At 38.0% G+C, this 14,055-nt stretch overlaps 1 protein-coding gene and 1 long non-coding RNA gene across 2 annotated transcripts; both read right to left on the bottom strand.

Moving 5' to 3' along the window:
- Positions 1-2,757: 2,757 nt before the first annotated feature.
- On the bottom strand, positions 2,758-6,540 carry LOC128199941 (uncharacterized). Its single transcript, XR_008252469.1, has 2 exons — positions 6,361-6,540; positions 2,758-4,344 (listed from the first exon to the last, which is right to left on the bottom strand). It is a non-coding gene; the product is annotated as an uncharacterized LOC128199941 (long non-coding RNA).
- Positions 6,541-11,889: 5,349 nt separating this feature from the next.
- Positions 11,890-13,938, bottom strand: LOC112044416 (hornerin-like). Its single transcript, XM_024080262.2, has 2 exons — positions 13,757-13,938; positions 11,890-13,319 (listed from the first exon to the last, which is right to left on the bottom strand). Exons 1-2 carry the CDS (start codon positions 13,821-13,823, stop codon positions 12,559-12,561), a joined length of 828 nt encoding a protein of 275 aa, XP_023936030.2. The 5' UTR covers positions 13,824-13,938; the 3' UTR covers positions 11,890-12,558.
- Positions 13,939-14,055: the final 117 nt, after the last annotated feature.

Here is a 14,055-nt window from a genome sequence, read left to right as displayed (position 1 = left end):
AGGCTGTATCACAAACCCCCGGCCGAAGGCCGGTGTACATTAAAGTGCGCGGCCGAAGGCCGCGCGTTCCGTTTTTTGTGCATCGGTAAAATGCCCAGCCGTAGCCACGATCAGAGGCCATATCACAAACCCCCGGCCAAAGGCCGCGCGTTCCGTTTTTTTTGTGCATCGGTAAAATACCTAGCCGTAGCCACGATCAGTGGCCATATCACAAACCCCCGGCCGAAGGCCGCGCTTCTTTTTTGTTTGGGTAAAATACCTAGCCGTAGACACGGTCGAAGGCTGTATCACAAAACCCCGGCCGAAGGCCGCGCTTCTTTTTAGTTTGGGTAAAATGCCCAGCCGTAGCCACGATCAGAGTCCATATCACAAACCCCCGGCCAAAGGCCGGTGTACAATAAAGTGCGCGGCCGAAGGCCGCGCGTTCCGATTTTTGTGCATCGGTAAAATGCGTAGCCGTAGCCACGATCAGAGGCCATATCACAAACCCCCGGCCGAATTCCGGTGTACAATAAAGTGCGCGGCCGAAGGCCGCGCGTTCTGTTTTTTGTGCATCGGTAAAATGTCCAGTCGTAGCTACGATCAGAGGCCATATCACAAACCCCCGGCCGAAGGCCGGTGTACAATAAAGTGCGCGGCCGAAGGCCGCGCGTTCCTTTCTTTGTGCATCGGTAAAATGCCCAGCCGTAGCCACGATCAGAGGCCATATCACAAACCCCCGGCCGAAGGCCGGTGTATAATAAAGTGCGCGGCCGAAGGCCGCGCGTTCCGTTTTTTGTGCATCGGTAAAATGCCCAGCCGTAGCCACGATCAGAGGCCATATCAGAAACCCCCGGCCGAAGGCCGCGCTTCTTTTTTGTTTGGGTAAAATACCCAGCCGTAGTCACGGTCGAAGGCTGTATCACAAACCCCCGGCCGAAGGCCGGTGTACATTAAAGTGCGCGGCCGAAGGCCGCGCGTTCCGTTTTTTGTGCATCGGTAAAATGCCCAGCCGTAGCCACGATCAGAGGCCATATCACAAACCCCCGGCCAAAGGCCGCGCGTTCCGTTTTTTTTGTGCATCGGTAAAATACCTAGCCGTAGCCACGATCAGTGGCCATATCACAAACCCCCGGCCGAAGGCCGCGCTTCTTTTTTGTTTGGGTAAAATACCTAGCCGTAGTCACGGTCGAAGGCTGTATCACAAACCCCCGGCCGAAGGCCGCGCTTCTTTTTTGTTTGGGTAAAATGCCCAGCCGTAGCCACGATCAGAGTCCATATCACAAACCCCCGGCCGAAGGCCGGTGTACAATAAAGTGCGCGGCCGAAGGCCGCGCGTTCCGATTTTTGTGCATCGGTAAAATGCGTAGCCGTAGCCACGATCAGAGGCCATATCACAAACCCCCGGCCGAATTCCGGTGTACAATAAAGTGCGCGGCCGAAGGCCGCGCGTTCCTTTCTTTGTGCATCGGTAAAATGCCCAGCCGTAGCCACGATCAGAGGCCATATCACAAACCCCCGCCCGAAGGCCGGTGTATAATAAAGTGCGCGGCCGAAGGCCGCGCGTTCCGTTTTTTGTGCATCGGTAAAATGCCCAGCCGTAGCCACGATCAGAGGCCATATCACAAACCCCCGGCCAAAGGCCGCGCGTTCCGTTTTTTTTGTGCATCGGTAAAATACCTAGCCGTAGTCACGGTCGAAGGCTGTATCACAAACCCCCGGCCGAAGGCCGCGCTTCTTTTTTGTTTGGGTAAAATACCTAGCCGTAGTCACGGTCGAAGGCTGTATCATAAACTCCCGGCCGAAGGCCGGTCTATAATAAAGTGTTTTTTGTTCTTGGGTAAATTGACCAGAAAAAAAGGAGGACTTTTCATACAAACTTTTTACCCCTATTTCACCGCCTTTAGATTTTATTTTCGTTATAAAAAGTATACTTTATCCTGCTCCGTATTATATTCTCGTACCGTGCTAAGTTTCATTTGAATTCATTCAGTAGTTTCAGCGTGATGCCCGGTCAACAAAAAATACGGACAGACAGACAGACAAGAAATCAAAACAAATATTTTGTATCGATTGTATAATGCCCTCTAATAAAAATAAAAAAATTTAATATATCTTCTATGTACAAAATTTGACAGAAGTATTGATTAGCTATTGCGCCAAATTCGTGCTATTTTTGTTTGTTGGCCGACACTAATTTCATAAAGGCCCAAAATGAATGATCTCCTTTTAGGTCAATCTATTAAGTAGTTATTGCTAGAAACAGTAACAAAACTTGCATACCATTATACGATAAAAAGCAGACAGTGTGACTATTTAAACACAAAAAGAATTATCCAATTTGAACCTGAACTTTCAAGTAGTTCCTATGATTAGCTTGGCACGTTCAACCAAATAAACAAACAAATTGGTCAGTTGAGTATAGAATATGTGCCTCAATATCGATATTACACAGTTTTAGTGGAAAACTCGTTTCTCCAAATAACGCCTGGGAATAAATTTGAGCAATCCGGTTTTTTCAAGATAACTTTTTTTCTATCTGTCCGATCTTAATGAAACAAAGCCTATATGTTGCCCTGAACTTTGCTTAATCTATTTGTGAAAACTGCATTAAAATCCGTTCAGTAGAACCAGAGAATAGCGCGAACATACAGACAGAAGGACAGACAGACAGACAGACAGACAGACAAGAAAATTAAAAAAAATATTTTTGTATTCTATTGCTCTTTTCTAATCGCCCTAACTTGATTTTAGTTAAATTTGGGCAAAGTACAGACACTCGATTTCTACTCTTTTATTATAGTATAGAAGATAGATAGAAGATAGATATTTTATCACATAGGAATACATACGATAATATTATATAGAGAATTAAATGACTAGTTAGTTAATGATACACCTAAAAATAATTATATCTAGATTATTTTTAATCCTAGCACATTTATGCATCGTGCTTGTTAAATATCTATGAAGCTCAGGACATTATATAATTTTGAACTTTTTATACATTCATAGACACCACACTACTAACAGTAGTCCTTGGACCCAGGAAAAAAATATATTAACGACCATACTGCTCAAACTTTGTGATATCTATGGCGAATCGGACAAAACAACGAAGCAAACGAAGGTGGGTTGTTTTCCTTCCAAGCTATCTTCCAGATTTTGGTGCGTCCAATAATACCCTCTGAAAATTGACCAACCAATTTACCACTTCATTTTAACTGATTTTTTTATCCATTCTGCTAAAATCAGCTCCTGCGTTGTTGTTTATTTTATTTTGTAGATCATTTAACGGTGGTCGTTATAAAAAAGGAAAAACCGGCCAAGCGCGAGTCGGAATAAAGCATGAAGGGCGCATTATTTAAAAAACGCATCGATCTCCTATTAAAAAGTGGATGCACAATAAGCGACCAAAAAACGTCCCCACTCAATGAATGCGAAACACAACTTCTTGGTACTCAATTCAAGTAGTCGCATTTGCAAATTCAACTTTAAACTTAATATTTAAGCTTGGATTTGCTCTGAATTTGGAATTTTATTGAATACAAAGCAAAATTGGCCAGTTTGTAACTGAAATTTTCTACATGATTGTGCGTCTTTTATTATAAAGAGGTAAATGTAAAAACGTGGGAAAATCACGTTTGTTGCACTTGAGCCTAAGAGAGCCCTCATATCGAATTTTCATTTTATGACATTTTTTAGAGTTTGTGTGATTGACAGCAGCAACATAAATACACTGTTGATATATGAGCCAGGTGACAGACGGACAGTGGTGTTTTAATAATAGGAATAGAAATTTGGTTACTGAACCTTAATAAATTACAACTTGTGAATATGAATTGTTGATGTGCTAGGTGTAAATAATTTACACTAAACCTGCTGTGCAATTTTTATCAACAACCAAATTAAAAATAAGAGTTATATACCCAATAATCATTTTTATTAACTTGTTCCTAAATTAATGACAATAAATTTCATTACAATTAGATATGGCTAATATATTTTAAATAACATTTTATAAAAAAATAATAATAATTTAAGTGAATTCAGGTATTATACGAAATGTATTTTCTACCTTCATTTTGAATTTGTTTGTTGTTAAACATTGCACATCTAGTTTGGCTTTTGTATAGTATAGTATAACCACAGATCTTAGAACGGTAAAGCTATATATAACTAAGTGCACTAAGTGCACGGGTTATATATAACTAAGTTTCCATTAGTTCTTCGCTTCAGCAACACTGGAGCCGTCCTGCAGGTTGGTGCGAACGTTGGTGCGCGCCTGCCGCGCTGCTGACGGACTCTTCACATGCAGCACTGACTCCACCACCACCTCCTCAATGATCTGCTTGCCATTGTTATCTGGAAAGTAGACCGAATATCTGATTATTCAATACTTTCACTAGACTAAGCCTCATTCTTTTTTTTATTCTTCACAAGTTAGCTCTTGACTAAAATCTTACCTGATGGTAAGTGATGGTGCAACCTAAGATAGAAGCGGGATAACTTGTTAGGAGGAGGACGAAAAATCACAACCCTTTTGGTTTCTAAACGATATCCTACTAGAACTCTAAATCGCTTGACGGTACGTCTTTGCCGGTAAGGTTGTAACTAGCCACGGCCAAAGTCCACCAGCTAGATATGGACCAATTAAGAAAACCTCAATCGGTCCAGCCGGGGATCGAACCCAGGACCTCCATCTTGTAAATCCACCACGCAGACCACTGCAATACGGAGGCCGTCAAAAAATTCTTAATAATCAGCATATTTTATCATCGCACTACAAGGCCAGGCTTCCCTCCTTAAAGGAAAGGGTTTATGGAGCTTATACCCAACACGCTATTGTTTTGCTAATGCGGTCGGCAAATGAATACGTTATTGTCCGTTATAGTCCGTCTGTCTGTCCGTTCGTTCGTCCGTCTACCCGCAGTTTAATACCAAGACTACTAGAAAGCTGTAATTTAGCATAAGTACGTACATAAAAAAACTAAATCGTAAAATAAAACTTTGAAAAATATTTTTTTTTTCAGGGTACCTCCCCTACATGTAAAGTGGGGATGATTTTTTTTTACTCGAATTATTTTTTTATAGTCTATTGTGCATTAAATAAGGGTTTAAAGTTATCTTACGAAACCCTACCACTGCGCGTGGCCGGTTTATTAATATTCATACCTACTCATGATAAATTCCAGCTATACCGCTGGCGAAACTTTATGTGTTCCTCGTGGATTACGGAACCCTAATAAACACATCTAACTATATCTATATATGAAAAAAAATGATTTGTTCATAGTTCTATAACATAATAAATAAGCAGTGATTCAACACAATAAAATATGGCATAGGTATAGCAAAGGTCAACGCTGATTTGCCACCGTTTGTGCATATCATTATGATAATATTTGCTAATACATACAACGACACGTTACCACATGAGGTCACTCGTTGAATTTATTACAAACAGTTAGAATATATCCAATCACTGTTGAGACATTTGTCTCGTATTTACTAATAGTGCATATTGACAACGTCTTATAATTCGATGGAGCCGGCTGCACACTCGAAAAAACATGACGTCATGCGTCGCCCTTGCTTGGGTTGCCAACTTTTTTTACGAGAAATAAAGTATATTCTGGTCTATGAAGTATTTTAGAAAAACGAACATTTTCTTTTGAAAAATACAACCATTCCATCAGTATTTTCTTATGACGTTGTCACGTTCAACTATCGTCAGTAAACCGACATTATAGATAACCGGTTTTTGTTTTCTAGATATATGTACACTAGCAGAACGCCCGCGACTTCGTCTGTATGGAAATCAATGTAAACTTTCAACCCCTAGTTCACCACTTTAGGGGTTATTTTTTTCTCGAATCACACTATATTTCGTATTTTTTTATGATTTATGAACAAACTTTTAAAACTATATCTTTAAAAATAAAGGACTTTCTATACAAAATTTCAACCCCTATTTCACCCCCTTTTATTTTAACTTTTGCAACAAAAGTATCCTATATCGCCTTCTACGTTATTACTACTTGAATTAAAGATATAAGAGAAGTATAACTAATACTAAAACCATTTTCCGTCCGTCTGTTCACACAATGTACCTAGGTTCATCAAGATCCGCAAGGAAAAAAGTTATCCGCAAAAACATACGACTACGGGACTAAAGATATACAGAGGAAAGAGTTTTTGTGTGTTTGTTTGTAGCTTTGAAACTACTGGACCAATTTTAAAAATTCTTTCTCCAAAAGAAAGCTAAATTATCAGCAGGTAACAAATCCTATCTCCGTGTTCCCATGGGAACGTGAACATAGTGGGTGAAATGTAAGTAGAATAAAATTGGAGTCAATTAAAATAAAATAAAAAACTTACCACTGTTAGCGAAAAGCAGTTTCGACTGCGGCGCTGCATAAACTGCAACGCAAAGTACCAGTAAGATAAGTAGAAAACGCATGGTCACTTGTTTGTATAGATTGGTAGGATGGTGGCGGGTGGTGATATCGTCCGCGGTGGTGAAAGGACTCGCTGCGAGTGGTGTGACGAGAGCGAGACATCTGTGGGGACGACTATCTAGGGCATGCTGGGTCGTTCTAATCATTGTTGCATATTAGGGTTCCTTAATAATTCTTTAAAAAAAACTTATGACTTATCGGATCACTATTCTCATGAGATCCTAGGCCATCTTATGTCTGTCATCTCAAGACTGGTTTGTCCATTTTTTTTTGAGCAAAATAAAAAGGACCATTGGTTGGATTTTAAAAAAGGGGGTTCTCAATTCTGTTTTTTTTTTAATGTTTGTTACCTCATAACTTCGTAATTAACCAATTTTGAAAAATCTTTTTTTGTTTGAAAGAGTATACTTTCATATTATTTTTTAGAGTATTCATACATTTCATTTTCATCAAAATCGGTTCAGTAATTTTGTGTTCAAATCAAAATAACTGAAATACGGCTTTTGAAGTCGGTTCCATTTTTATGTAAAAAAAGATTATTTTCAAATCAAATTTCATTAATTCATTCATTACGGTTTCATTACGGACCCCTCAGTGTCCTTATCCAACTCGCACTTGGCAGATTTTAAAGCTGAGTAAATTTATTTTGGCCTGCCTCGAATAACTTAAGGTTCAAATTCCTTCAGTCCTGAAAGGAAAATATTCTAGTTCTAGATAAGACGCATAATTATTCAAATTTATTTTTTTTGTGCCACGCTTTCTTTTATACATCTGCGAAAAATGCATATATATACATAAGTCCACCGGTTTTAGAGAGCGTTTTTGTTTACCTTACTCCACTATAATGGGGTCGGCAAAAATCCGTTTTTGAAACTTTTAAAAGCTTGTTGTTTTATGTCTGCATTACGTACATAAGATGTATTGTTTATGTTAGTATATAGTTAACTAAGAATAAGAATGTATTATATTTGAAGATTTCTACATTTTTGCGTTTAATTGTAGAATAGATCCGCGGTAGTTGCATAATGATATAAAGGTGGGTGACGGTTCAGTTCGCCTGCGCATGCACCCTATGACACTGTGACTAGCGACGCGGATGGCGACAAGCGGAGCGGTTGAGGTAGCCTTCCGTTCTTGGCGACCGCGACGCGCGACTGCGACCTGCGACCGGGCGACCCACTGCTTAGTATGAATTTATATGGAGCACTAAACAAAGCCCGAGACCACGTCGCGCGACCATTTATGTTTAGTGCCCCATATAAATTTATACTAAGCAGTGGGTCGTGGAACCCTGTCGCGGTCGAAGGTCGCGGTTGCGCGTCACAGTCGCCAAGATCGGAATGCTACCTTTACAGGTATTTGTAGTTATACAAGTTTTTTGGTACAGAGTTCGCCCTATTGCCATGAATAAAACAAAATAATACTTTAATGGACAGCAGTGGCGTCGAGGCCTGCGGCGAATTTATTGTATGGGTTAGAAGAAGTACCTATCATGTATTTTTTCTTAAACGTTTTATTACTGAACTCACGCCTTCGCAGACTGAAAGACCTTGACAAGTGGTCTTCAGGATGACGGGCGCAGCGCAATCTATGACGTGTTTCTGTCTGCCTGTTATTCGATATTAAAGGTTATTTGCGTAATCACATTAGTCATGAGACCTATCAGTTTATACCTACGTTTCAGGTTTGTGGTCGCAAGGCTTTGGGGGACATGGTCCTACTAGCGTTGTTTTTCCATAACTAAGTGACAGTTTTTACCGGCTATCATCTTTGTCGCTTTTCCTTTGTAATGTGTTACGGGCTTAAAGCTAGCACAAGAAATTGTTACTCAATGTACGTGTTTACTACGAAGTAATTAACATTAGCTCCTACATGTTTGTACTCACTTATATATAACTTGATCAACTACTTTACAGTTACATTTACTGACAATAGGCATTACAATTATTTAACGCTCGTAAAACGTATCTTTTTTATGGTTCCTTTTTTTGGATTATTGTTGGTAGACTTTATACGATACAATAATCAACTTCTTAATATTCTGATTAGAATTAAACTTAAATATATAATTATTATTTATCTTAAATTCAAGTAGGTATAATATTTTAACTTAATTATGTAGGTATCCAGTATTAAGTCAAAGAAACGAAATTTTAACTGAATTCTTTATTACAATGTTATGGAAACTATACTAATAAATTAAGAAATAAAGGGTACATAAAGAAGCTACACTAAATATTATTTATAAGGTATTTATTAAACTTTTTTGCTTGTTAGATTTACATTATCTGTTAAAAAACTAATATGCAACAATTTTTAGATATGATCTATAGACATATTCGCATATTGTACTTTTGTATTGTCTAAGAAACATAATTCGTTTTTTCTGCTATTTTTTTACATCTTTTGGTTTATAGAAACACTCTGTTGTCTGTGTGGACATAGCCTAGTGAATAACTTTTTTATATATTCTACCCCTTGAACCATTTTTGCTTTACTATTTTATAAGGCGTAATAAATAAAATAAATAAATTATCTTGATGGACGATCGGATTGTTGTTGATTAAAAATTAACATAGATTAACATTAATTAATTAACATATTAATTAAAAACTGGATTAAAACTTGGATAGAGCCATAAGTTTTTGTATTTCATAGTATGAGGAACGAAAGTATCCATTACATCTCTATGGATCCATTCCTCTATTTTCTGATGACTTTTGTGTAAATCTATTGGATCCCTAAATAGGTAATCATTATTTGGCCAGAACACTGGATCAAAATAATGGGACCAGTTGTTGGATATTCTGGAATCTTCTGTTTTGTCTGCCATACTTGGGTCATTACTGGAATAAGTATTCATAATTTCGTCATCTCTATGTTTTTTCAAGTCTTTGTTATTGTATGAATATTCCTGAATTCTATGTATTGGTGGTTTGATTGATGTTTCATATCGATGATGGTTAAAATGTGGGTAGAAATGAATACCACCGACGGTTGAGACTCTTCCATTTCTTGATGTTATCCCTGCTACACTAGCAACTCCTACCATACCGTTATTTAGGACTAAAGGGAGATCAGTTTTCACTGTGATTTGATCCTTTGGTTTTCCATAATCTGTAAAATATTTTGAGGTTTAAACTTAATTGGCTACTGCGTCTCTTAATTTGAAGTGTAAAGTTAAATTTCAATCTTCATCTAATTGTAACTGTCTCGTTAATCCACTAGATAAGTTTTGTATCTCCGGATTTTGGGTGACTTTTTATTCTTTACAGGATAACCCTTGAATACAATTTCACCTGATGGTAAGTGACGATGCAATCTAAGTTTTAAGTGAGCTAGCCACGTAAGCCTTCCACCCGCCAGACCTATTAAGAAAACCTCAATCGACCCAGCCGTCTTGTAGACCCACCGCGCATATCACTGAGCCACGGAGGCCGTCAAAAACCGAGGCTGGTCATGGCCGATCTAATGCTGATTGGTGTGCTTAGGATGACACCGTATATTTCATGATTATGATCACCGGGACCGGTGACTTAAAGTGTTCTCCGAGGTACCGGGCTGTTATCATTAACATCACCAACTCCGACTTGAGGATGACACTATGTATTCCTTGGAGGAAAGAAATTGCTCAATATTTCATAGCCTGACTCAGGACCCGACCCCAGGCCACTGGACCAACGATTCAGTTAATTGTTAATTAATGAAGCTGTAATTATTAAACGTATTATACCTTCAGCTCGATGTCCAAACACATTTCCAGTACCAAATACAATACAAAATATCAAAAGAAAAGCCATTTCATTGACAGTCACAAATCACTAAATGCGCCGAAGTCATCAGTGTCTAGCTTTATATTCAGATCACAAATTGTATGTTTACATCCACGGCGGTCCAGAACGGGACTAGCAATAAACTTTATGTTCCAGATGATACTTGAATTATGCTTAAATTAAGGTGTTCGTACAACAAAAGCCATTGTAAAGACTATACTTCACATAACCATATGGTTGCGAAGAACACCATAATCATAGCTTTGGGCTGCTAGAAACGTTCGATTGGAGTTTTTGTTTTAAATCTAACTGTACTTTTAAAATAGATCAGTGTTCCCTATATAGTAGAACCCGTTTAATACGACTTCGCAGGAACCCAACTATAATACGCACCTTAGACGGGAAAGCGAAAGGGGAAATACGGGATACGGGTGAGGGATTGTGAAAAATATAACGACTAGTTACACACACATAGTTATAAAAATTTGTGTATTTGGTGTAAAGACTACCTAATTGTGCTACTTAAAGTAATCACTTATTCTGGTATGACAAAAAGATTTTGATGCATTAGTAATTACGAAATTTTCAATTAATTTTACTTTTGCAGCGCGTCTTCAAAATTTTCACAATCGCATCATGTTAAGGGTTGTTTGCTGTCAGGGTCTTTCAGTTCTTTAAGATATCATGTATTAGTCTTGTCCTGCAACCTTGTTTAAGGACCTTTATGATGTCCTGATCTACCTGTTGTAATTAATTTGTCGCATTTGGAATTACACGCGTGTGACATGTAGGCGTATTAAACGGGATGACGAATCGTATTGTGCGTTAGGAAATGTATGAAAACATGTCTCAAATCAACAAGGGACTGACGTAAAATGACGTATTATGCGAGAAATCGTTTTAAGCGTGATCGTCTTAAGCGGATTCTACTGTATTTTTATGTTCTTTGGTTTATACCCTATTGCTAATGTAATTCAAATGTCACACTGCAAAACACCGGGTAGGTTTTCATCCCTAGAACTCGTACGAAGCAATTTGCTTCTTCGTTTCTTATACGCATGGCTAAGGTATGGAACTCTCTACTGAAGTCAGTGTTTCTTAATTCTTACAACCTGGGCATTTTTAAGATGAGAGTATCATCGTCTAGGCCAGAGCGTTCCATCCTAGGCTACATCTTCACTACTACACAAAAAAAACATCTACACAAAAAATGTGTTTTGACTAATTTATAGATATACTCGGAGAGACAAAAAGAAAATTTATTTTATAGAATTCCTAAAAATATAAATTTTGAAAAAGAACGATGATAGTAAGAGGAGGTGGTGATTTGTTTTGGTATAAATTAAGATATATTAAAAGAATTAAATAAGCAATTAATCAGGTGATAAAAGCATTAACTTAGAGTACCTTAATCTGACTAAATATAATATTACAATGTACATAAGCCAGTCGTAGATCCCGATTTAAATTTCAAAATTAAATTTTCGTTTCTGTTCTGTCTCACATGGGTCCATAACTCCTTAGGTTGTTTGAGTATCACCATAGAACACAAATTATGTATTAGTAAAATACAATAGATTGCCTTTACAGCAAGTTTTTAAGGACTGGATGATTAAAATAAAAAGTCTTAAATACTAGTGGACAAAAAAAAACAAAGATACAAATACAGTCTTTTATTAAAATACTTTCAATGGTAACCATAAATTATAGAATAGTGTGTTACACTTATATATTCTTAAGTAAGTTAAAATAGGAAGTTGTTTGTATCTTTAAATAACACAGATCCCTAAACAAGTTTGTCTGTTTATTCTAAAACTCACGCACTGATTATAATGTTGTTTTCACACCTAAATTAAGATAAGCTAGGAAAAGCATTTATTCTATGTTTTTCTTAAATTTATTTGAGGAACAAAAGTTAATAAATATCTACCTATGTCGCACTAATCTGTCCGCTTTTAATTGATAAAAAGACATTGAGATAAGTGTCTAGTTACAGTCATCTCGACATCGTTTTCTTACATTTAAACCAAAGATTTTATACTATTAGATATGTCATTAACGCGTCGAATCTGAAGCGCGCAAAAGTGGCTAATTGTCTTAATTGTATTTAGTCGCGTATAGTAAACAATTAAAGTTATATAAACAAATAATACCTAAATATTGACTACCATGTCGAGCTGTGTGTCCAGGTAATGTAAAAACTATACATACATCAATATTTAAAGTAAGTTAACACAAAATTGTGCATGTGTGCGCTCAGTGGAGTAACTAAATTCAGATTAGATTTGATAGGCACATAACATATCTATAGTATAAACTATCGTTAATTGTAATCATATTTATGTTCAGTAATTATTATTGTAGTCAACATTAACGGCGTGAGATTGTGCTGACTGAATGCCAGGAGCGTTGATGCTGCTTGCACCGCTCTGCTGATAAGCTCCATCCTGCTGTTGAACCGAATGCGCCACACTCGCCCCAAATCCCGGGTAATTCTGCGACGCCGCGATAGACGTACCATAGTTATTGTACCCCCGACCTTGAGCTAAGGATACAGTTGATCCAAACCCATCAACATTCTGAGCAGAAGATACAGCTGATCCGTAACCTGATCCTCTGACGCTTGAAACCGCATCGTACCCCAAACCTCGCACATTAGCAGAAGACACAGCAGTTGAATACCTTCCTAAACCGCTGACTGAGGAGACAGCCGATCCTCTGCCGTAACCGTTGACCGAGGACACAGCTGATCCAAATCCATTTCCGCTATGCGCAGATGACACTGCTGATCCGTATCCGAAGTTGTGTGCTGAGGATACAGCGGATCTGTATCCTCCAAAGTTGTTACCGAATACTGGAGCATGTTGCAATCCGTTCTCCACTGGGTGGTAAGGTGCTGCGTGGGCATAGCCTACACCTTTAGCTGATGTCCCGTCAGTAGATCCAACGCCCGAGCCGTAAGCAGTCGCGTCTCCGCTTTGAAAGGACGCTCCGATTCCGGAAGAGTGGCTTATCCCGCCTATGTTGCTGCTGAAGCCACTGCCGAAACCAAATGCCAGATTCGGTGCGCGGCCCACACGGAATACAACCCCGGGGAAGACATTTTCTGAAAATAAATTGCGAATATTAAAATGCAACAATTTGTGTAACAAAATAACTCAATTGCGAGATATTCCGTTGCAAAGTATTATGCTCGTAGGATCACAAGAACACGAACAATAACATGAAAACCGATGATATTTGGCTTAGGTTAACAAATCAACTTACAACAGTCATAATCATTACTACGGAGCACATTTCCTCTTTTTACACATATTGTAAAAAAAAGTTTGTGAACTACGTATTACACTTTATTTTGTTGATTTTACAGCACAATTTAACTTATTTTATTATAATATGTAGATGTAGATGCCCTTTGTGACTACTAAAGCTGCATTTTTTATTGGTAATCAAAAGCAGAATGGTTTTAGGTTTTTTTTAAACCTATTAATTGTTCCAAACTAAGTTTTTCAGTAATAAAGCTACATGTAAATCAGGACTTACCATATACAACCGGCACAGCACTTATGTAAACAACTGCGTATAAAACGATCAAAAATTTTGCGATCATTTTTAAAAATTGTGATTTTAGAATCTTAAATAATTTAATGAAAGGAGCTTTCGCCAAGGAATGGTAAGTTGTGTACCATTTCTCCGATCTTATATACTACAAGAAGATGTTATCCCCCCACTTAAATCAGTGGGTCAAAGAATAACATCTAAGGCAATGACACTACATTTATTTAAACTCATAAACGGAAAACGGTAAACTTATTGCCAGATAAAATAGAATGACTCCTTCA

Source organism: Bicyclus anynana, chromosome 1, assembly GCF_947172395.1.
Source record: "Bicyclus anynana chromosome 1, ilBicAnyn1.1, whole genome shotgun sequence".
In the NCBI taxonomy this organism is placed as follows: domain Eukaryota; kingdom Metazoa; phylum Arthropoda; class Insecta; order Lepidoptera; family Nymphalidae; genus Bicyclus; species Bicyclus anynana.
Note: the sequence above shows the minus strand (reverse complement) of the source record. Positions and strands in the feature narration are given on the sequence as shown.